A 25,875-nucleotide genomic window follows, 5' to 3' on the forward strand; every position below is an offset into this window, starting at 1 on the left:
TCATTGTGGTGCAGGGGCACGGGTGGATCAGAATCAGAGGCAGATTCAGGATGGAGGGGAACAAGGGGTGGGGGGTTTGGCAAGGGTAAAAGGGGCTGGATTGGAGAAGACAGAACAGGAGGGACCACCAGGGCCACCGGGGCAGCTGGCTGGGAAGGTTCTCTGGGTTATTGGGGAGTTTGGGGCCCCTAAACCCAGAATCCAAGCTAGATGAGAGAGGGCAATGGTGCCACTTGTGCCTATGTTTGAACGGCTTGGGAGCGAAACACCCTCGTTCTAGAGGAGGAATATCCTCCCTCCTCAGACTGGAATCTGCAGAGGAAGAGGATAGGCGTCTGTTGGGTTGCGACAGGTGGGCAGGCAGTAATGGTGCCACTGGGGAAGGGCGAGGTAGCCGCAAGGGAGCCAGTTGAGCTGGTGATTGGGGCTGCGAGAGCAATGGCAGGCATTATTTAGTAAAAAATTCTTTTAGCCAGCCAGCTATGTCGGGTGGGAAGGGAGCGGGCACTGGCCCCATAGGAGGAGGAGTGGCATTTCCTGAAGGCCCCCTGGGCGGCAACACATCCGATGGTAAGGCATCGCCAGACTCCATGTCCCCTTGGTCATGTGAGCCCACCAGCATGCTAGGCGTACCTCCTTCCTCTGGGTGGCTTGTGTAGTATGCGGGGGACTGCGCAGACCAGCCGGTTTCCCTTCAACATCAACCACAGGTGATAGTCGTCCTTCCCCCTTTTTTGCCTTTTGTTCCCTGGAATGCGGTTTCGTTCGCTTACAAACTGCCTGAATAAGCAGGTGCTCGCTGAGGCAAACAGAAGCTGAAAACTTCTTTGCTTTTTTTATATTTTGCCTCCGTTAGCCTCCTTACTATGTCTAGACTTCTTAGCAGCCTTGTGAGGAGATAGGAGGTGGTCCGGCACCAGTGCCTCCAACAGAGTGGGAAAGGGTGTAGCAATAGAGGGTGCCAAAGGTGCAGAAAAAACAGGCGGCAAAGCTCAAGCAAACTGGTCGGAGACCAGAGACTCCTCCGAGAGAGAGACTCTGAGCATTCTTCGGCGTGGCCACCTCCATGCTGGAGACTAAATGCTGAGCCGTAAGAACAAACCCGGAACAAAAAGAACAAGTGCAAAACAAAAGCCAAAAAAGCCAGTCAGCCAAATTAACGAAAGAACTGTTTGCAAAGGTTGTCAAAAGAAACAAAAAAGGCCTAAGGCAAGCTCCTTCCTGCCCTTGCACACTCTAAAGGAAGAGGACAGGGTAGGGGGGAGAGTAAATCCAAGCTATCTCCCAAAAATCCTGTAGAGCAAAAACTCTCAGCGTGTGAGCCTCAAGCAGACAGGACCGGAACTGGGGATGGCACCCTCTGGAGAGAGGAACTAGCATTCATTATTTCCGGCCTGTTTCAAGCATGCTCAGTGACGATCCCATACTGATGCACTCCAGTACAGGGGGGAAATGTGCCTTTCCTTTGTATGTTTAATTCAGATGCTACCCTAAAATTAAGGTTTCTTTCCTTTATTATATCATCATATCAGTCAATGAATTGTTGTTACAGCTAAAGAGCACCAAGGGTAGCCCATACCTTTTGCAACTGCTGAAAAATGTAAGACAGTGTCCGTGGAATGATGCCTCGATCACTGTAACGTTCTGCACCCCCAGTGATGGTAAATGTCTTACCGCTGCCTGTCTGTCCATAAGCAAATATGGTACCATTATAGCCAGCTAGAGCACTGAAAATGGAAGAACAAAGAAATTTAAAATATTTGCACATCATACATCGCCCAGAGCCATTCAGATGGGTCAGTATATGTATATGTATATGTATAATTAATTAATCTTTTATAATAATAAGAATTATCTGTCAAGACCACTCTGACTAGTGACTCCGAATCTGACCCCAAAGCAGTGGAACCGGCACCAGAATCAGCACCAGACCCTGACACCAGCCAGTGACTAAGAGGACTCCAGAACTGAAGCCCTTCGAGACAGCACTGGGAGAGCCCAAGTAATCTGAAGCCCTTGGAACCCAAGCCCTCCAGTTACGGTTTTATGTTTCTTTTTAGAATGTGAGCCCTTTGGGGACACAGAGCCATCGTTGATTCTTTGTTTATTATTTCTCTATGTAAACCACTTTGGGAACTTTTATTGAAAAGCGGAATACAGTCATCCTTCACCAACCGTGAGCTTCACAGTCACGGTTTTATCCACGACTGGGAAATTGTGGCAGGTCTCGCCAACCATGACCCGTGTATCTGCAGTTTGACAAGATTTTTGGTAATTTGGGGGGTAGGGTGGGGTTGTGATTTCCAGGGCTCAGGGGGTGATTTTTTTTAAATTTTGAACTGTATTTTGCTGTCTTTTCATAGCCGTGACTCCCCTAACTCCCTGTTTCCCACTGGTTTTAAAGCCTTACCAACCATGAATATGGAACGGATCCCTTTTTCTGGAACGAAACCTTGGGGTTGGCGAGGGATGACTGTATAAATATTTGTTTATATTTAGTAGCAGCCACCAGCTCCTCCCCCACCATGACCCACCCTTATATCTGTATTTCAGTGCCAGCAACATCCAGCAGGAGTAAACTGAGCTCAGAGGAAACTAAGAGCTCAGTCTACCTCTGAGTGTTGTTGGATCAACATGTCCTGTGGACCTGTCCATCGTAATGTATCTGACCCACTCTGCCTTGTCACCTTATCTCATTACCCACCAGACCTCATGAATGCTGGTCTACAGGACAACACAGGACATTATCCACAGATAACCAATATAAGTTTATAAACCTTCACTCTAGGACCAATGTAGCCTTGGGAATCTTTGTAGATGTGACTGGATATTGCTTACACGTTTTAACCTTTCCTGAACCAAACAAAAAGTAATATTCTTTCACATTCTACATTTAAATGTCAGACACTCTGCTGCATCAATTTGTGAACTCAATATACATATCTACATGCTGGAGTTCCAAAAGCAAACATAGCAATGGCATGACTTGTCCAATGATGCCTTTAGAAAGCACCAAGACAGACAGTTCATCTCAGAAACCATTTACTTATTTATTTGCCATTTATGTAACTCCCATCCCAGAATGGCTAAGGGTGGTTAACATAAAACATAAAAAATCAATATAAAGCTCATTTTTAAATCAATTTAAAACCAAATTAAATATTATTAAAAGCCAGGTTAAAAAATGAGTCTTTAGGGCTCTCCCATAGGCCTCCAAAGACAGTAAGCCTCTTATATTCATGCGGAGCATTTTTCACAATCTAGGGGCAACAACTGAGAAAGCCCGAACCCAGGTTGCCACTGATGAACGGGTGGTACCCAAAGACGGACCTTTCCTGATGATCTTAATGAGAGATGGGGATCATGCAGGGGAAGGTGTTCTCTCAAGTAACCTGGGCGTAGCCATTCAGGGTTTTGAAGGAGATAATCAGCACTTTATATTTCACCTGGAAACATACTGGCAGCCAGTGCAACTGCTTAAGAACAGGCATGACATGGTCTCTGAGTTATCCTGGAGATCAATTCAGGTGACGCATTATGAACTAACTGAAGTTTCCAATCAAGTACAAAGGAAGCCCTATGCAGAGCACACTGCAGTAGTCCAGCCTGGAGGTTACTGGCTGATATACCACTGTTTCGAGGTCATTCTCTTCAAGGAACAGGCAGAGCTGTCATATCAGCCGAAGCTGGTAAAAAGCATTCTTGGCCATAGCCTCAACCTGAAACACCTGGAGACTAGGATCCAAGAGCACTGCCAAACTACATACCTGTTCCTTCTTGGGGAGTGTAAGCCATCCAGAATAGCAGAGTCTATCCTGTTCTTCAGATTATGACCATGCACAATGAACAACTCCACCTTGCCTGGATTCAGCTTCAATTTATTATCCCTCATCCAGCCCATTACTGCCTGTAGCTAGGCATTTAGGGAGATAATACCATTTCCTGATAATGATGACATGGATTGGGTGTCAACAGCATATTGGTAGCACCCAGCACCAAATCCCCTGATGAACTCACCCTGCAGTTTCATGCAGATGTTAAAAAGCATTGGTGACAGAATAAAACCCTGAGCAACTCCATATAACATCTCCTGTTTTGAAGTGCAACTGTCATCAAGAACCACCATCTGAAATCTACCTGAGAGATAGAAGCAGAAACACTGCAAAGCAGTGTCTCCTATTCCCAGATCCTTCAGACAATCTAGAAGGATACCATGGCCGATTGCATTGAAAGGCACCAAGAGATACAAAAGAATTAACAGTGTCTCTCTCCCTCTGTCAGTTCCCTGACCGACCATGGAAGTCTCAACCCCACAGCCCACCATAAAGCCAGTTAGAAATAGTTCTAGATAATCAGTTTCCTCCAAGACTTCCTGAAGCTGCTTAACCACCACCCTCTCAATCATCTTACCCAACCATGGGAGGCTGGAGACAGGACTATAATTATCCATCACCAAGGGATCTAGGGCAGGCTTCTTAAGAAGCCTGACCACTGTCTCCTTCAAATGAGGCATCCTGCCCTCCCTCAGTGAGGCATTAATGATGTCAACTAGGCCAGCTCCAATAATCTCCCTGCAAGATGAAATCAGCCATGTTGGGCAAGGAGCCAAAGAACAGGTGGTAGGCTGTACCACTCAAAGCAGCTTGTCCACATCCTCAGAAGTCACAAATTGAAACAGACCCAATCTAATCCTACAGGAGGCATTGCTGGACATCCCCGCGAACTGGCCTTATAAAAATACTGGATGTGAGAGATTTCATCTGCAAACTCATTAAAAGCATCACCGTGAGACACTGTTTCTGGGAGCACATTTGAAACTGAGGGGGCTTGAGTAAGACCCCAAACAACCTGGAATGGCTCTCCTGGATATGAACTTGCAGACACCATGCATGAATGACTTCCTTGTTGCACACATTGCCACAATGTAGGCCTTCAACTGGGCTTTATACTGTGTCTTCTCAAATTTGAGATGAGTCCTCCTCCATTTGTACTCCAGTCATCTACCTTGCTGCTTCAGCATCCATAGCTCTTTTTCATACCATGGAGCTAATTTCAAAGTGGGTTGGAGAGAACGCTTAGGAGTGATCATGTCTACTGCCCTGGTGAGTTTTCTGTTCCAGGTATCCATCAGGGCATTGACAGAATCACTGAAGAACCAACTATAAAACCCACCAAGGCCTCTTGGAATCCTACTGGATCCAACAGCCTTCTTTGGTGATCCACCACCCATGCAGGGGTTGATCATGACTGTGAGACCAACCTTAACCAGGAAGTGGCCCATACATGACAATGGGGAAACTACAGGAGACCCCCACCCACAGAATACCACCCTTGGAACATTACAGACAGGATGTGGAACAGAAGGGTTAGGGATGGAGAAAGGGGAAAAAAGACCAAGAGATACTCCCATGGCACAACTGCCTACCACAATTCAGGGAGATCAATACATGTGCCTACTGAGGGCTACATGCTGTCATTAAATGAACTAAATGCTGTAAGTTAAATGAACTGCCTATGGCTACCTTCTTTCTACTGAACTGGCAACCTGTGATCGGGTAGATAACCAGATCCCAGGTTAAAAATAAAGGAAAGAACATTGAAGGAAAGAACTGTTGGAGAGAAACCTCTTCCATAGAAAGGTCTATAGTATTGGGGAGGTGGGATTGCTCTCACTTTGCCAGACAACCCCAGACCTAGAGTAAGGGATAACCCCCACTTGGCCCCATACGTAGGGACAGGAACCATGGCCCTTGACTTGCTTTATGGGAGGGGGTGGTACTCAATCATATTTGATTTTGACATTCTGTATGAAAAATGTTTTCTGGCTCCCAATATTCATTTCCTCGTGATTTTTATGTTCTTGTAAACTCACCAAAAGCCAAGATAATAACTTATCTCACTTCATTCCATCAGTTAAGGAATTATTCACGAATTTAACTGCAAATTAATTCTGCTCCTATATATCTTGTTCTCTTTATGCACACAAATCAGTGCTTTAGGCCTTATGAAATGCAATTTATAATGTCCTTCAAGACTTTCACTTTTTGTTCCAGTGCTTAAAGTCAAATCAACGCAGCCATTTATTGCCTTAGCAAAGCTCTGAAATGACATTGATACAGATTATTACAGAGTTCTAAAAGTACAGGTTGCTACAGTATTTTATTCATTGCCAAAAATATGGGTAGATTTCATATGATCCTCTTCCTCATTATATATTTGCATGTAGATCCTCATCTGATTCTAAAACTGTATTTAGCATAGAACAGTCTCCTAATCCCAAAAAGTCACTTCTAAAGGAGCAGAAAACATGTAAGTAGTGTTGAAGAAGTAATTTTGTTTTCTTTCTTTTTTTAAGAGCACAAGAGTCTTGTTGGACCAGATCCAGGGTATGTGCAGGGACGTAGCTAGAAGAAAGGGGGCCCGTGTTCGCCACTCTCCACGATGGCCCCTCGGAGTAAGTGAGATAATGAAGAAAACAGGGAGAGGTGGAGCTGTGGGGCCATCAGGAGCTGAGGGCCCAGGTTCTTTGAACCCACCTGCTCAATTATAGCTACAACCCTGGGTGTGTAAACTTCAGTATCCTGTTTACAACCATGGCCACCCAGATGTTGCCAGGAATCCCACAAAAAAAGGCACTGAGGCAACAGTGAAAGATCTGTCCTCATTGAGTGTATCCCCCTTTTATAACCATCGAAACAAGTGGCCATCACTACAAGTTTCAGCAGTGAATTCCATAAATGAATTATGCATTATATGAAAAACTGCTTTCTTTAGTCCGTCCTGAATCTACTGCCAATCAGTTTCATTGGGTGACCCCAAGTTTAAGGCACACAAGACTTTGGTGCAAGAATAAGGGCTAAAAGCCTCTGCAATACAGTGTGTAAATTTAGTTAATTAATTAGTACAGTAATTATTGAATTACTGGGGTTCCACAGAAAGCTATTACAGTTAGATTACAAGTTTCTTAAATGCCAGCTTTCTTTATCAAACTTCCCTGTAATACACAACTACAGTCTGATGAACACTTTCAGCTTGTTTTTCCCAGAGTAATCATATAATATACAAAATGATGTGTTTGCCTCAACAAAAGAACACTTGAGCAATTTGAAAGGGGTACTCTTAGCCGTTATTTCCTGTCTAGGAGGACAGAAATAATTTGTTCCTTCTGTGAGAATTATTATGCTAGCTCTTGAGGGCAGAAGCACTCCATTGTATACTCAAACATTGCATGCTCAAATAATGCTCTCCAACCTAGTACTATTTTAGAATTCTTTCAGCAAGTTAGCAGTAATTTCCAATTCTACAAACAGCAGTAAAAGCAAAGGACAGACCTTTGCACAAACACAGCTGTAGTTTGCAACAATGGATCCTAGACACCTTTTTCCATAGTTCCATCATCTCCCTGCCATCATATCAATGAAAATATTTCAGAATGATAAAGTAATCAGGAAAGAATTGTTCTCTGCCTATGATTTACTAGACTTCAAAAAGAGATCATATTGGATTTGCTCAGCTGAGAGACCCAATGCATGTTATGTAAAGGGGGGGAGTATTCGTGAGCACTCTGTTTATGAGTAAAGTTATAAATAAGTCAAGCTAAGAAAAGCAAAACCTTCCTCTTCTTTCCTAGGAGGATGGGGCCATGTATAGGTCAGCTGCTAGTCTGGTGCCATGAGAGAGGCAAAGGGCCTCCAACTCATTTATCTGGAAGCCTAAGCATTTGCCAGATGGCTCAGAATAATCTACAATAGCAAGATCTCAAAGAAAAGCACACAACAAGATGCCAAAGAAAGCCAGCACCGGCTCACAACAAAAATATCAGAATTGTCAGAAACATTTGTTTTCTGCCTAGTTATTAAGCAGATATTCCACCTTAGTTTGGAACAGACATTTTTTTTCATATGTTATATCAAAGGACATTGTTAGAATGAAACACGTTTGTTAATTTTAGGATTAGCTGAGCATTACATTTTTGTACTTTGTAGCATAGCACTGGAAGTGAGCAATTATTTTATCTTTTGCATTAGCTTGCTTTATGATCTTGAGTGGTCAGTGCCTTGGCACTATAGTAAAGAGAGGACAAAGTAAGCCCTTAAAGTCTTTCCTAGACTTAGAGGTGGAGTCTGGATATATCTTACTGAGTTGAAAACCACCTGAAAGCAAAAAGACAGAAGCACATAATGCCATTCTGAAATAATGATGCCTTCAAATCTCACCAACCTACTTTTTAACCATAGAAACCATTTATCACTTTAGAATTCTCTCCCATATTTATGAAGGCTGGTTTGCATGGTTGATGTGAGGCTCCAGATTTATATCAGATCGCAGTAAACTATACAACACTGGTGTGACAGGATCACCCTTTCCTCCTATCTGCCTGTACTCGCCTCTAGCATGGAGTATACAATGCCACAGAACAGAGTTATACATCCTCCTATAAAAGACAACACAAACAAGAAGTTCTGGTAAGAACTAATCTGCCTACTTTCCTTTCACTATAATCTAAATTGAGAATAAACATCTTCACAAGTAAGCCCACCTCCACCTCAAACATTCACACAGCTGACACCCTGAATTGGGGTAGATGACATCATCACAAACTACACCATTGTACAGCTGTACAACCTGGACCTGAGGCTCTATTCAGGAACTCAATCATATCACCAGCAGAGTCTGGATCTAGCAACAAGAGCTCTGGAGATGAAGAACCCAAAGAGACACCCTATCAGGAAGAACCACCACCTGCACCACGCCTAGAGAATATGCCTCTGCTACCATGACCTCAGATTCAGAGGATGTGCTGGACTCACCTCCTCACCATTTGAGCCTGTAGTTACAAAACAGAGCACAGCTGCTTTAAATGGCCACAAACTCTGGAAGTAGGGTGGGGCTTGAGGCTGTATCTGAGAGCAGTTATATAAGAGCTTATTCTACTGAAGCAACATCTTTGAAAAGCTGCCCTGCCTGATTTTCTTAGATGGTTCTGACGCCTGGCTTCTGAACTCAGTTTCATTTGACTACGCTTTTGCTTATCCTGTGTGATCATGTACTGACTCCTGGCTTTTGACCCGCGGCTTTGTTCAACTACGCTCTCTGCTCGCTCCTGTGAGGCCCTCATATTGACTCCTGGCTTCAAATACTTGGCTCTGTTTGACTATGCTCCTCACTTGCCTGTGTGACTCACCCTGTTGACTCTGGACTTTTGACCCTTGGCTCCATTTGACTACACCTACACCTGAAAGACTATCCTTGGCACCAGATCACCTCCAGTCCCACTTGCGTGCCTCACACGTTCATGCGTCACACTTTCTGTTCAATTAATGAACAGAAATTAATGTCTGTTCCAGGCAAATTGATTGAAAGCATTCTCAAGGATAAAATTATTAAGCACACAGAAGAACAGGCCCTGCTGGGAGAGAACCAGCATGGCTACTGTAGAGGTAAATCTTGCCTCACAAACGTTTTGGAGGTCTTTGAGAGTGTCAACCAGCATGTGGATAAAGGTGATCCAGTTGACATAGTATACCTGGAATTTCAAAAGCTTTCGACAAAGTTCCCCTATCAAAGACTCCTGAGAAAACTTAGCAGTCATGAGATAAGGGGACAAGTACATGTGTGAATTGCTAACTGGAAACAGAGAATAGTTATAAATGGAGAATTTTCACAATGGAGAAAAGAAAGAAGTGGGGTCTTCCCGGGGTTTGTCCTGGGACCAGTGCTTTTTTTACTGGGACCAGTGCTTCCCCCCGCCCCACCAGCGCACCCGGCTTTCTAGCCAGCTGGCCCGCTTATTCTCCCCCTGCCCACTTCTCCCCCCCCCCACGCCTTCTGGATGACGGGGCTCTTGGCTAACAGTGGCCAGGCCAGCCCGCCACCACCGTCTCCTCCTCCTGGCCCACCACCTCCTCCACCTCTTCCTCCTGACAGACAAACTCTCACAAGAGCTGCCACGCATAGGATTAGCAATGGGTACATTTAAGAAAAATATATAGATGATGATGATGATCTAGAAGTTGGAGTAAGCAGCGAGGTGGCCAAATTTGCAAATGACACCAAACTATTTAGGGCAGGTAAATCCAAAAGATACCAAACAATTTAGGGTAGTGAAATCCTCCAAAAGAGATTGTGAGGAGCCCCAAAAGGGAGTCTCAGGTGCTAGATATCAGATGGACATCTACCATATCACAGATTCTCAGCATCTGCCAAGGGCTCAGGGCAGCTTATGCTGTTGAAAACATTCATTTTTCAGAACTATAGTTCTGAAACTATATAGTTTCAACTATATAGTCAGAACTAGCTCAGAACTATATAGCAAGGAAGAATGAAAGTAACACATGATGTTCTCAACAGCATAAGCTGCCCTGAGCCCTTGGCTAATGATGAGAATCTTTGATATGGTAGATGTCCATTTGACATCTACCATCTCAGACTCCCACAAGCCTCAAGCATGGGAATAGGCCTTAAATCCCAGACAGAACATTATTACTATAACCAAGTTATGTTAAATACATTTTTATACATTAGATACATTTCATTTTATTTGAGATTTAATGGCTTCATTTAATGTGTGCAGCATTTAAATAAAGTGGTCTTTCAGAAACCATAGAGAGAACAACAGAAGAAAAGCACAAAGGTGTACAAAAACTGTATTTCTCACTTACATCACACTAATAAAGTACAGTCTATTTAAACATTTCAACTATATTAGCTTCTTGGGGGAAACTCTTACTAAGTATAAGTGGCAACTGTAAGCATACAATCCCTACAAAGTAGAAACTTGTCAACTTCTAGTATTTCAATCACAACCCTGTCCTAGATTGTTTTTCTGATATCTTTGTACTTCAATTTATCATAGAAGTCCTTTAAATCCACAATAAAATTTGGCATAGTGCTGGCAAATTCAACTCTCAAGTACTGATGTTTATGATAAAATGGAAGGTAAAATTTCTTTTTAATTTTGAGACAGATGTTTTCAAGGAGGATTTCCCTTTGGAGATCTTTACTTAAATATATTTTCTCATTTGAAGTGCAGATAAAAGTTCTTTTAATTAAAATAAACAAAATCTCAACAAAATATCTCTTTGTGTCTATGCCAAATCTGTAGCATAAAACCAATTTAGCAATGCTTTCCATTTCTAGATATGTCTAGCCCTTTTATATCTAGCGACACATATTTTATTTTTTTTATTGCAAAAATATAGTATTTAGTTTCTACAGAAACAGATAACTGGCATGGGGGGAAAGAGGAATAGCATTTGTTTAAGTAGTTTGAAAATATGTAAACTTGTAAAATCCTGATTTTGTTAATTTCATCTCCACATTTGATATAATTTTTGTTTGGATGATGACTGGAACTGACCTTCCTAATTATGTTGTGTTTGTGACCTTGCTCACTCCAAGCCAAAGAGGTAGCAGGCATTCTGGTAGTCTGGCCCTTTTTGATGCTATGCATTTAAACATCCTTGCTGAGAAATTACCTTTTTATGGGAATTGGGTATTGGCAGTACTGATTTCGTCTGTTAATTTCCAGATGATTTGTGTTAATGTATATTTGTTTCCATAGCTCTGTTGCACACAGATTAAGTCACCATGGGAGACTGTGGAGTCATATCTTACGTATTTAACTTCTTCTTATCCAACTGCCTCTCTTATATTGGGTGGAGATTGCAATGCAAGAGTGAGTTATAATAATTCTATGCTATTTGATAGATTTGCTTCATATCTGCCAGATGCCGATACAAATGTTAATGCCTCTACATGTATATCTTTAGATAAGATAGGTAATTTCACTGGATTTCTATTGGTACAAACTATTAACAACTTAGATTTATTTATTTTAAATGGAGCTGTCAAAGGTGACCAGTTGGGCCAATATACTTTTGTCTCAGGGAATAATCAACCAACAGTTGATTATTTTATTGTGTCCCAAAACTTTCTCAAAAGGGTAGAGGAAATGAAAATAGTTTCAAGATCTGAAAGTGACCACTTCCCTCTCACCCTGACCTGTAATGTAACCGGGCTCTTCTCTAAAAGTCTCTTAGATATAAAGACTGGTACAGGGTGGTTGAAATCTAAATGGTCTCAGCAGACTACATCGACAGTAAAAGAATGGTGTAATTCAGAGACAGGAAGAAGCTCCATGCTACCCTTACAGACTCCATGGGATTCAAAGAAATTAATCCTGATAAGCCTGCCAATCAGGTATCACAGAATCATTTTAACATGAGTCTAAATTATGAGGCACTAATTCAACAACTAAAGCCTTTGCTCTCCAAATCGTGTTTGAGGGATTCTAATTACTCTCATAAAAATAAGAACAAATGGTTTGATTACGAGTGTGTACTGGCAAAAAAGGCATTAGTTTATCTATCAAACTGTTTTTAAAATGAGCCCATCATAGAGATCCAGTGAGAACTGTAAGCGAGAGTATAAGTCTCTTTTAAGACACAAGCAGAAAGCTGCTATGCAGGATTGATGGATAGCCATTATCAATGCAGTTAAGAATAATGATTCAGCAGGCTTATGGCGTCAGACTTCGGTCTCGTGCCACTCTCATGCTCATAAAATAATTCCAATTTCAGTAGAGACGTGGGAGTCTTATTTTAAGGTACTTTATAGCAAACAAAGTTCACCTTTACAATTGGAGCTTTCTCTGAATCTACTACCCCCATTGGCCCTCAGTCACAGTTCAGGAATTTGTCTAATTTCATAACTAAAGAGGTAAATCTCCAGGAAATGACTTTATTCCTCCTAACTTTCTGATAGATGACATCGATTGGTGGGCCCCAATTTTGGCATCTCTTTTCACTCACATCGACCGGACGGGCCAAATCCCTGAGGATTGGGGATTGGCTGTTGTGGTACCAATTTATACAAATGGGAACAGGGAAGACCCGGCAAACTATAGGCCAATAAGTCTTCTCAGCGTGATAAGCAAACTATACACAAAACATCTTTTTATTAAGCTATGTGAGTGGATGGATCGAGAGGGTCTTTTGGAACAAGAACAAGCAGGCTTTAGAGCAGGTAGGTCAGTGATGGATCACTGTGTTGTTCTGCAACATTTAATAGAAAAACACATTTCCGTGGGGGAAAGTTCTCTTTATGCAGCTTTCATTGATTTTCAAATGGCTTTTGATTCTATATCCAGAGACTGTCTCTGGGCAAAATTATTTAATACATCAGTTGATAAGAAATTATTACTTCTAATTTATAAATTACACAAAAACTCCACTTTTCGTGTACGTCTTAACTTTGTTGGTCAGCTCTCAGAAAAGGTTGTAACAAGGAAGGGAGTTAGGCAGGGCTGCATACTTGTCCCCTTTTAATTTATTTTTTATATTAATGGTTTAATTCAGATGCTACAAGATTTAGATATACATGTCCCTACAATTGCCAATAAATGGTTATCGGTACTTTTGTACACTGACGATGCTGTTATTTTATCGCAGTCTAGGATAGGCCTCAAGAGAGCTTTGGGTGCTTTGGCTTCCTATTGTAAAGACAAACATCTAGTAATTAATTACATTAAAATGAAGATTGTCTGCTTTAACAACCGAGCTAAGATCTTTAATTGGACAATTGAGGGACATAAAGTAGATCAGGTAAAACAGTTTAACTATTTGGGGGTGGTTTTTCAACACAGAGGCCATAAATCAGCACATATCAGAATGGTGACAGATACGGTCAAGCGTAGTATAACAGCTATATTGAAATTTTTTTTGGTCTCGGAGGGCCGATTTATTCCTGCAGCCACTAAGCTATACTCAGCCAAAGTAATCCCCAACTTCTTTATGGAGTACAGCTGGGCCTGTATGTTAATTTTAATGAACTTGAATGAATTCAATCAGGCTTCTTGAGAACATTATTTGGTGCACCTAAAAGTGTCTCTAATTCGGTGATTCGTCTGGAGGCAGGACTACTTAGAGACTAGGGCCTGGATGCAGATAATCTGTTATTGGATTAAATGTCATCTGCACCCTCTAGGGCTTATGCCAAAGCTCCTTTCGATTGAACCTCAATCATCTTGGTGTCTTAAATTAACCAATAAATTATTTATTTATTTATTTATTTTATTGTTGCATTTATATACCACCTTTCATTAAAAGACAACTCCAAGGCGGTTTACAAAAGTTAAAACATACAATAAAAAGACAATTAAAATATTAAGCTAAAAAATATAAAAACAATCCAAATTTAAAATCTATAAAATACAAACATAAAAACAATACAATGGGTAAAAACACACAGAAGCAGCAGTAAAAACGATTATGTACAGTGAGGGAAATAAGTATTTGATCCCCTGCTGATTTTGTCCGTTTGCCCTCTGACACAGAAATGACCAGGCTATAATTGGAATGGTAGGTTTATTGTAGCTGTGAGAGACAGAATAACAACAAACAAACCCTCAAAAGCCCAGTGCCCAAAAGTCAGCGATGGATTTGCATTGTAGTCAGGGAAATAAGTATTCGATCCCCTATCAACCAGCAAGATTTCAGGCTCCCAGGTGTCTTTTCACTATATGCAGGTAACGAGCTGAGATGAGGAACACCCTCCGTAAGGGAGTGCTCCTAATCCCAGCTTGTTACAGTACCTGTATAAAAGACACCTGTCCATAGGAGCAAGCAATCACTCAGCTTCCAAACTCACCACCATGCCCAAGACCAAAGAGCTGTCGAAGGATGTCAGGGACAAGGTTGTAGACCTGCACAAGGCTGGACTGGGCTACAAGACTATCACCAAGCAGCTTGGTGAGAAGGTGACTACAGTTGGCATGATAACTCGCAAATGGAAGAAACACAAAATAACTGTCAATCTCCCTCGGTCTGGAGCTCCATGCAAGATCTCACCTCGTGGAGTTGCAATGATCATGAGAACGGTGACAAAGCAGCCCAGAACTACACGGGGGGGACTTGTCAATGATCTCAGGGCAGCTGGAACCATAGTCACCAAGAAAACAATTGGTAACACACTACGCCGTGACAGACTGAAATCTTGCAGTGCCCGCAAGGTCCCCCTGCTCAAGGCAGCACATGTACAGGCCCGTCTGCAGTTTGCCAATGCACATCTGAATGATCCAGAGGAGAACTGGGCGAAAGTGTTGTGGTCAGATGAGACCAAAATCGAGCTCTTTGGCATCAACTCAACTCGCCGTGTGTGGAGGAGGAGGAATGCTGCCTATGAGCCCAAGAACACCATCCCCACCGTCAAACATGGAGGTGGACACATTATGCTTTGGGGGTGTTTTTCTGCTAAGGGGACAGGACACTTTCACCGCATCGAAGGGACGATGGACGGGACCATGTACCGTCAGATCTTGGGTGAGCACCTCCTTCCCTCAGCCAGGGCATTGAGAATGGGTCGTGGATGGGTATTCCAGCATGACAATGACCCAAAACACACAGCCAAGGCAACAAAGGAGTGGCTCAAGAAGAAGCACATGAAGTTCCTGGAGTGGCCCAGCCAGTCTCCAGACCTTAATCCCATAGAAAATCTGTGGAGGGAGCTGAAGGTTCGGGTTGCCAAACATCAGCCTCGAAACCTTTCTGACTTGGAGAGGATCTGCAAAGAGGAGTGGGACAACATCCCTCCTGGGTTGTGTGCAAACCTGGTGGCTGACTACAAGAAACGTCTGACCTCTGTGATTGCCAACAAGGGTTTTGCCACCAAGTACTAAGACATCTTTTGTGAAGGGATCAAATACTTATTTCCCTGACTACAATGCAAATCCATCGCTGACTTTTGGGCACTGGGCTTTTGAGGGTTTGTTTGTTGTTATTCTGTCTCTCGCAGCTACAATAAACCTACCATTCCAATTATAGCCTGGTCATTTCTGTGTCAGAGGGCAAACGGACAAAATCAGCAGGGGATCAAATACTTATTTCCCTCACTGTAAAAGCCTGGATAAAAAGCCACGTTTTAACAAGCTTTCTAAAAGCTGTGATGGAAATTATGCCAAATTGGGTTACCTACTGCCTTTCTGCTGGAGCTGGGAGAGAATACAGCCCATAGAGTGGTTCGGCAGAGACTTCTAACATAGCCTTGCAGAATGAAATAGCCTGCTTACCGCCTATAAACCATTATACTCCAGAGTGGGATTTGCCCCAGCAGCATAACTCTTTAATATCAATTTTAGTAAGTTCCGTTGGGCTTTCTCTAGAGCTAGGTTTAATGCCTTTCCATTGGCTCTGTTGTATGGGAGATATACGAAATTAGCCTATGAAGAACGGAAGTGTCCTTGGGGTGATGCCGTTGAAAATATGGCTCATGTACTGTTAAAGTGTACATTTTATCAGGAACCAAGGCACCAACTAATCAAGCCAATAACGAACAGTATGATGGGACACTCTGATGACTTTCTTGAAAAAATTTTGCTGGATGATAAAGTTCCAACCATTTCTTATGCAGCAGCTAGGTTCTGCTATGTAGCCACCAGACTGCATAAAGAAAATGTGGGTAATTAGATTATCTATGATGTGAATTTTTATTTTGCTAGTTGTCAACTGTTTAGCTAATTTTATCATGTAGTTCTCTTGTAAACTATGTAAGTTTTAGCTTATTTATTTAACTATCTTGTTCTTTTTCTTTTGGTCAAAGACCGTCAATCAATCAAACTAAAGTGATTTGCGGGGCAGGGTAGGACAGTTTAAAATGTACTTTACCAAGTGTCTGAAAAATATCTGGGCATATTTTACCTATCTTTAAGTAACTTTAATGCTTGGGAAATTTGCAATTGATGTCAGTAGGATATTGTGCCCTTTTTTGTGGAAAAGTTAACAAATCCTTGCAAATTCTAATCTATATAGTCCCAAAGCTGAAAGCAGTTCTGACACATCACTTTTAAAAACAAAATCTTAGAAAGAGGAAAGAAAACAAATCCCAAACATGCTAAATTAAAACCCTATAATCATTTCAAAGTGACATTCAAAAAGAGCATTTTCTTCCCCTACCATCCTGTAAATAGATCCTACAGACCTCTATATCAAGCCACCTACACTAATAAGAATAAGGATGTGGTGCATGTTTGTCTGTTATAGAGCTTCAATCACCACTGCTTTCCATGTCAACCAAGAGATATAAAAAGATCAAAAGTGATAATTCCTTCCAGAACATCATTGCTTCCTAACCACAAGGTCATTGCCTAGTACAATTACTAGTCTAGTTTATTTGTTCCCAAGGGAGAAAAAACCAAAATGTATTATTTTGAAATGACAATACTACCACCTCTAAACCAGATATTCAGTTCCATCATTTAGCAGAAAGGGTTACCTATATGAGGTGAAATCCCATAGCAGACGATTGCACATGCACCCACCTCTACAGAGGCAGGATAGCTTTGATCTACCAATTAAATGAATCATGAAGCAAGCCGTTTAGGAAGAGTGGAATAGCACTACCACCTGTTTCTGTGCAGCCAGCCACTGAATCTTGGGGTGCCTTGAAATGTTGGCTCAGGTGACCAGCCAGACAAAATATTTTACTCATCAGACGGTTCCTCGAGCTATGCTGGCACATTATTTATTTATCATATTTCTATACCACCTGATACGTATATCTCTAGGTGCTGTACAACATTTAAAATAATTAGAAGTCAGAGATTAAAATACATAATAAAAATAGAACAGTTATTAAAACAAGTTTTTTAAATTATTAAACATTAATTCTAATTAAAAACCTGAGAAAACAGGAGTGTTTTGAGGTTCTTCCTAAAAACAAACAGAGAAGGAGATGCTCTTATTTCAGTAGGGAGCATATTCCAAAGCCCTGGGGCAGCCACAGAGAAAGTCCGGTCATGAGTCGCTACCAAACGAGCCGGTGGCATCCGTAACCAGACCTCTCCAGAAAATCTTAACGGGCGGCAGGGTTTATGACAAAGCAGGCACTCTCTTAAACAGCCTGGACCTAAGATACTAACTAACCCTGCTAACTTGGCAAACAGGCACCTTTTAACATGGTGATTCTCTTTATTTAGCAGGGGGAGAGTAACTGGTCTCATCCACCCCCAGCACAGTACCTCCAGTGACTGTTGCTGGTGTCTGTCTTCTGTTTCTTTTTAGATTATGAACCCTTTGGGGACAGGGATCCATCTTATTTATTTATTATTTCTCTGTGTAAACCACTCTGAACCATTTTTAGAAGGGCAGTATAGAAATCGAATAAATAACATAAAACATTTTAAACAATGTTAAAACTATTAAAGCAATATTTAGTTAAAAGCCTGGGTAAATAGATGTGTCTTTAAAGACTTTTTAAAAGTTGTCAGAGATGGGAAGGCTCTTATTTCAGCAGGGAGCATGTTCCAAAGCTTTGGGGCAGCAGTTGAGAAGTCCCGTCACCGAGTAGCCACAGAACAAGCCAGTGGGAACTGCAGATGGAGCTCTCCTGATTATCTCAATGGGTGGTGGGGTTCATAACTGAGAGGGTGGTGGCCTCTCAGCTCCAGATGGTCTTGGAGGAAACAGATTATCTAGACCCATTTCAAACTGGTTTTTGGGTGGGCTGTGTGGTGGAGACTGCATTGGTCAGCCTGATGGATGATCTCCAATTGGGAATTGACAGAGGAAGTGTGATTCTGTTGGTCCTTTTGGACCTCTCGGTGGCTTTCGATACTATCAACCATAGTATCCTTCTGGAGTGTCTAAAGGGGTTGGGGGTAGGAGGCACAGTTTTACAGTGGTTCTGCTCCTACCTCTCGGGCAGGTTCCAGATGGTGTTGATTGGAGATTGTTGCTCTTCAAAATCTGAGCTTAAGTATGGTGTCCCTCAAGGCTCCATACTCTCTCTAATACTTTTTAACATCTACATGAAACCGCTGGGAGAGATCATCAGGGGATTTGGAGCTGGCTGTTATCAGTACGCTGATGACACCCAGATCTACTTCTCCGTGTCAATTTCTTCAGGAGATGGCATATCCTCCCTAAATGCCAGCCTGGAAGCAGTAATGGGCTGGATGAGGGAGAATAAACTGAAGCTGAATCCAGATAAGACGGAGGTACTTATTGTGTAGGGTCAGAACTCTAGAGAGAATTTTGATCTACCTGTTTTGGATGGGGTCACACTTCCCCAGAAGGAATAGGTCCACAGTCTGGGAGTGCTCCTGGATCCACACCTCTCCTTGGTTTCTCAGGTTGAGGTGTTGGCCAGGGGTGCTTTCTATCAGCTTCGGCTGATACGCCAGCTGCGCCCATTTCTAGAGATCAATGACCTCAAAACAGTGGTACATTTGTTGGTAACCTCCACACTTGACTTCTGTAATGCGCTGTACGTGGGGCTGCCTTTGTACATTGTCCGGAAGCTTCAGTTGTTTCAGAATGCGGCAGCCAGGTTGGTCTCTGGGTCATCTCAGAGAGACCACATTACTCCTTTGCTGATGGAATTACACTGGCTGCCAATAGGTTTCCGGGCAAAATACAAAGTACTAATTATAACTTATAAAGCCCTAAACATCTTAAGTCCTGGGTATTTAAGAGAGCATCTTCTTCGCTATGAAACCCACCGCCCATTGAGGTCATCTGAGGAGATCCGTCTCCAGTTACTGTCAACTCGTTTGGTGGTCACACAGAGACGGGCCCTCTCAGTTGCTGCCCTGAGATTGTGGAATGTGCTCCCTGCTGAGTTATGATCCTCTGGCTATTTTTAAAAAACATTTGAAAACCATTTTTTTAAACCAAAGCTTTCTCGGGTTTTTAATAGAAAATACTATTAGTTTAATTTTATGGTTTTTAAATTATTGTATTGTTTTAACTTTTATATGTGTTTTAATTGTTGTTGGCTGCCCAGTGACATAAGTCTGGGCGGGGTATAAATCTGATAGATAAATAAATAAATAAATAAATAACGTTCTCTTAAATACCCAGGGCCCAAGCCCTTTAGGGCTTTATAGGTTATAAACAGCACCTTGTATTTTGCCCAGAAACTTATCGACAGCCAGTGTAGATCTTTCAATACAGGAGTAATATGGTCTCTCCTAGATGACCCAGAGGCCAACCTAGCTGCCACATTCTGCACCAGTTGTTGTTTCCAGACTACACACAAGGGCATCCCCACATAGAGCACATTGCAGTAATCCAGTCTGGAGGTTACCAGCATATGTACCACTGTTCTGAGGTCATTTATCTCAAGAAACGGACTGAAGCTGGCTTATCAGCTGAAGCTGATAGAAGATACTTCTGGTCACTGCCTCAACCTGGGACACAAGAGAGAGGCTTGGATCCAGAAGCAGAAGCACCCCCAGACTGTGTACTTGTTCCTTCCAGGGAATTGTGATTACATCCAAAACAGGCAGATCAAACTCATCTCCAGAGTTTCAGCCCCACACAATGAGTACCTCCATCTTATCTGGATTTAGTCTCAGTTTTTTATCCCACATCCAGCCCATTACCACCTCCAGGCAGGCATTTAGGGAGGTTATGCCCTCTCCCAATGAGGTTGACATGGAGAAATATATTCATCAGGATTTGTTTTTACTTGTCAGGTATAGGGAGGTGCACGGAACCGGTTTGGTGCGCCTTTTCTGGAGCACCGAACCATTTCTGTGGACCAGCGTCTGAGCCGGTTTAAATGCTGGTGGTGGGGGTGGGGGTCCCTTAAGAGGCAGGGAATGTCCTGCCAACCTTCCAGCCCCCGTCCTACCGCTCTTCCCCCACCAGTGCTCTCTCTAAAAGTGGGTGCAACTTCTGCAACTTCCCTGCCTCTTAAGGGAACCCCACCCCCCGCCGCTGGCCTCTTGGGAGTGCACAGAACCAGTTCCATGCACATCCCTTGTCAGGTATTATTTTTCACTTGTCACAGACTACTGGATTTCCTGAGCCCTGGGGGCCTAGGAAATGAGGCCAGTAGCACTACAGAATCCACCAATAGCCTGAAGAATCTCACAGCTGTAACTCTGTATTGCTCCAGTTTACTATAGGTGCAGTTGTTTATTTTGGTTGTGGCTGCCACTGGCTACTGCTAGATGTAAACTGTTCCATCCTCATTTATGACTATCTCACCCTCTTACATGTCCACCTGCACATCTGTTGTAGAAGACGAGGCTGGGCACAGCAGAGGAGGATGTCTGGGGTTTAATGGTTGGTGGCACAAATGTTGGGATCCCCCCACTCTTCCAAGACTAGCTGCTGTATGATTTATTTGGGAAACTGGGCCTGCCAGGTCTCTGTCAAGCCAGATACACACTAGTTTCCTGATGTAGGACTGCAGCCAGGAACTGCATTGTACACGCAATTTTCATTTCCACCAAGAATAGATTTTACATCCTACATTTATTTACTATTAATTTCTGTTTAATGCTTCAGATTCATGTAGCGTTATTCTGAGGCTGATGAAGTTATATTTAAAAACCTAGATATCAGAATTTTGATCTGAATTGCTTCATATCTTGGAGCATACTAAATGCTCCTAGGCCAGGGATCAGCAAGGCATCAGGGCCAAATCTGGACTCCTGTAAAAAGCCAGTTGCCCTCCCATCTATCAAGCAAGCAAGTACATGAATAGAAGAGTGGCTGTGGCAATGGGATTTATTGGCAGTTTACTTTGCAGGATGGGGGGAGCCCCATCTTCAACACCCTCCATCCCCTCCTCAAAGTATCTTTCCCATAAAACTAGTTGCTACTATTGACCACTGTCCTTGACAGTGTCTACCCTCTTCAAGATACTTGTTCCAGGACTCAATCGGGTTAACAAAAATATACAATTCATGAGGCCCTCATTGTTTGTGGGGGTTTCATTCTCACCTATAGGCACGAATAATGAAACCCTTACCCATATGGGAATCCAGGGGTTAGGTTGCTACACGCCCACGCGCACGCACACACGCACACACACAAGCTCAAAAAGTTGGGAGGAGGCAGAAATAAGAGATAAAGCACTGTACCTTGCTCTCCGAGTCTCCAGCAATGCCCCCCCAAAACCCCATTCCTATGATTTTTCACAAGAAATTGCAAGATTTTTTTGTGTGAAATGCAAATTAAATCACAAATAGGTAGATTTTAGCCTATTTTTATTCTGCAGATAAACAGGATACGTGAAACTGCAGTTGTTGAAACCACAAATGAGGGCCACCTGTACATCATTTAGATCCACACTAGCAAAAGATATTTGGCATTTGCATCTTAATTTGTAAATTCGGGGGGGGGGGGCGACACGAGTTACAAACAGTTATTGTGGTTACACATCTTTAAAGTACAATGAAACACAAAACTTTGCAATCTCTAGTCATAAGTATTCTGATTGAAATATATGAGACAGAGTGCACTTATTCAGGCTAGGAATGTGCTGTTCCAAATACTGTGTAAACATAAAACAAAATCACAACTCCTATTCCAAAGAATTTACAAATACCAGAAGCATTAAATGATCTATAACAGGAAAACTGTTATATCTTCCTTTTCAGTATTCAGGTAGCACAAATAAGTTTTAAAAGCTTTTTCTTCATGCAGCCACTGTGCTGGAAATCATTCTGTCTGCCAGTTAAATTGCACGGCAACCTACTATACCAGCAAAAAGCACCTACATATCCAGAATCAACATGCTGCAGCTGCAGTCAATTGAGTCACAAAACAAGCTCAAGAGGACAGAAAATGTGATATGTTACACACCACAGCTGAATGGTTGGGACAATGAACAAAGAATAATGGGCAATAGCTGTTCTTTGTGGGAGAAGGCAATGAAGAGTGACACATATTCTCCTACTCACCATGCATAATGAAAGCAACAAATTCATTTTTGAATATCCAAAATGTAAAACCGTTTGTACTCATTAGATGTAGATGCCTAGTAAAAGTATATTGTCCATTTAAAGACTAAACATATTTAATCAGAGGTAACTTTCTCAATCTCGTAAATCTGGTTGGGGGGATGAGTGTGTGCCAGAGGCTCACTCTTCCTCCCTTGTATACTCACATGCAACCAATACCACCCTATCTTGCATGGTTTGCTTTACCATGGCTTATACTACCCAAGATCACACTCACATTCTAGAGTTTGAAACTCCGTGAAGGTCATTTGTAAACCCTGGTCATAAGTAAGCCTGCAACACTACATTATGACTAAATCAAACTATGGAAGTGAAGGGGGCAGGGAAGCCCACTGAACACTCCCTGATTGCTTTCTTGACTAGGAGATAGGGAATGATGCATTCCTCATCAGTCTTCAGAACGGAGCATTGGTTTCACTTACCATGAAGGCTTCTTCTGGTTGCTGGGGCCAGGGACATCTCATGGGTTATCCTCTCTCAAGAGCTCCAGGCAGGACAGAAAGTAAATAGTTAAAAAAAATAAGCCACACCCACTAGAGCCTGAGGGAGATAACCCCGCCCCAGTTCTTTCGGGCCGAGACATAAGAGAACAAAGGCAATACAAAACAGTAGGAAACAGCAGGTCAGAATAAACAGGTTTAAACATTCCAGAATAACAGATTATAGCAACCAACTGTAGAACTAAATGTCAGTCTCCACCATTTCAACAGAAGTAGACCAGAGCGCAAAATCACAACTGGGTGAGCCGAGATGTCCCTGGCCCCAGCAACCAGAAGAAGCCTTCACGGTAAGTGAAACCAATGCTCCGTTCTCGGTTGCTGAGGCCAGGGACATCTCATGGGACATACCACAGCTGTCTAGCTCGGGTGGGAGCACTCTGGTCTACTAGTGAGGAAGAACTTGTTGTAAGACCCATCTGCCAAAGGTTGCCCGGGCAGACACGAAATCCTCGATCTTGTAATGTTTGGTGAAAGTGGAAGGCGACGCCCAGGTGGCCGCCTTGCAGATCTCTTCAACCGGTGCATTAGTGGAAAACGCCACTGATGCTGATGCTGCTCTAGTAGAATGTGCAGAGAGATGCGTTGGTGGCCTCAACTTCTGAACCTCGTAGGCCATCGATATACATGCTATAATCCACATTGCAATAGTGGTCGAGGAATCTGGGACCCCCATGGAATGCAAACAGAGCGTCTGACAATCTGAACGAGGCTGAGCGTCTAATATAGACCTTAAGACATCGCTTAACGTCCAACTTGTGCCATTTCTGCTCCACAGGATGGACGGGTTTGGGGCAGAATGAAGGTAGGAACACATCTTGCGATGGGTGGAAGGGGGACGCCACCTTTGGCCTCATGAAGGGGTCCAGAATGAGCCTGACAGCCTCTTTCTGAAATATACAATATGACTTGTTTTACAGACAGCACCTGCAGCTCCGAGATGAGCCTTGCAGAAGTGATGGCCACCAAAAAAGGCCAATTTAAACGATAAGACCCTGATCAGAATAGCTGCCAAAGGTTCAAAAGAGTGAGCATGCAATGCCTTGAGGACAGTAAGTAGTTCCCAAGAGGGTAACCTATGCACTGTTGGAGGTGACATCAGTGAGGCACCTCATAAGAACCTACGCTGGTGAGGATGTGACTGAGATATTTTGCCCTTTTCTGCTGAGAGCAACTCCACCAACGGCAGCACCTGCCGCTTCAGGGTATTCGGACATAGTCCCTTCTTGAACCCTTCTTGTAAGAAGAGCAGGAGATGACATAACTTAGCCGTGCCCTTCAGAACGGAGTTGCGTGACATCCAGCAAAGGAGTGCTCGCCATGTATATTGATAAATTCTCTCTGTCGATGGACTTTGCGACGCCAGGATAGTGCTGAGAACTCCCTCCGAGTAGCCATGTTGGCTGAGGACTCGCCGCTCAGTTTCCAAACAGTGAGCTGAAACCAACATGGATCCGGGTGTAAAAACTGGACCCTGATGGAGCAGGTCCGGGGTCTGAGGCAACTCCCAAGGTGGCTCCACCGCCAGATGGAGGAGCTCTGGGAACCAGGGTCTCCTGGGCCAGAATGGTGCCACTAAGAGTACTCTTGCTTGAAGAAGACACACCCATTGCAGGACTCTGACCAACATAGGTGTCTGAGGATATATATAAAGGAGAGCGTCTGGCCATGGACTGGATAGGGCATCCACTGCCATCGCCTCCCTGCATGGAAATCTAGTCAAACGCTGGTAACTGCACATTCTTCAGAGTCGTGAAGAGGTCTACCTCGGGCATGCCCATCTTCTCTGTTATCTGGGTGAAAACTGATGGATTTAGAGCCCACTCCCCCAGCTGGATGTCAGCCCAGCTTAACCAGTCTGCAACCAGGTTCAGCTCTCCCTTGACATGGTGTGCCATCAGGGAAGGAAGGTTGCTCTCTGCCCAGGACAGCAGAAGGACAGCCTCTTGGTGAAGTGAGCTGGACCTGGTACCCCATTGCTTGTTTACATACGCCTTTGCCGTCGTATTGTTGGTCTTTACGAATACGTCGGTGCCTTGGATGATCTCCTGGAATACTAGTAGCGCTAGGCGAATTGCGCGGAGTTCCCCAATTTATGTTGTGAGAACGCTCCTCCTTGTTCCATAGCCGCTGCACCGACTGGTTGAGGCAGTGGGCTCCCCAGCCCCTGTCCCTTGCGTCTGTTGTTATGATGAACACCTGTGGGTCCGAGAAGGTCTTTCCCCAATTCAGGTTGTTGGAGTTGAACCACCAGTGGAGAGAGCAACGCAGGTCTGGTGGCAACCTCAGAAGCAGTCTACACTTCCTTACGACTGCCTTCTGGTGAAGTAGGATAAACCACTGGAGGTTGTGCAGATGAAGTCAAGCCCACGGAACCGAGTCCGGTGCGGCCACCATCAAGCTCAGCAGTCTTGACATGGAAGCCAGAGAACTCTTGGACTCGCTAGCACCAGGTGAATCTCTGTCTGGATAGTCTGTAACCTGTCCGGTGGAAGCAAGAGGCGGTCCACTAAGGTAACTATGATTACCCCCAAATGGCGCAGCCTGTGGCATGGCGTCAATTGACTCTTTTCTCCATTTATGATGAAACCATGGTTCTTGAGTGTTGCGATAGTTAAGGGCCAA

At 43.3% G+C, this 25,875-nt stretch overlaps 1 protein-coding gene across 4 annotated transcripts in view; it reads right to left on the reverse strand.

The window, feature by feature from the left end:
- The window catches only part of KIF6 (kinesin family member 6), a 352,942-nt gene that overhangs the window by 306,728 nt on the left and 20,339 nt on the right, over positions 1 to 25,875 (reverse strand). For all 4 annotated transcript variants that reach the window (XM_053305319.1, XM_053305322.1, XM_053305332.1 and 1 more), the window contains exon 4: positions 1,580 to 1,727. In XM_053305319.1, the coding sequence (XP_053161294.1) occupies positions 1,580 to 1,727 (148 nt within the window). The remainder of the gene's footprint in view (positions 1 to 1,579; positions 1,728 to 25,875) is intronic.

The sequence above is a fragment of the Hemicordylus capensis genome, chromosome 1 (assembly GCF_027244095.1).
Source record: "Hemicordylus capensis ecotype Gifberg chromosome 1, rHemCap1.1.pri, whole genome shotgun sequence".
Lineage (NCBI taxonomy): Eukaryota > Metazoa > Chordata > Lepidosauria > Squamata > Cordylidae > Hemicordylus > Hemicordylus capensis.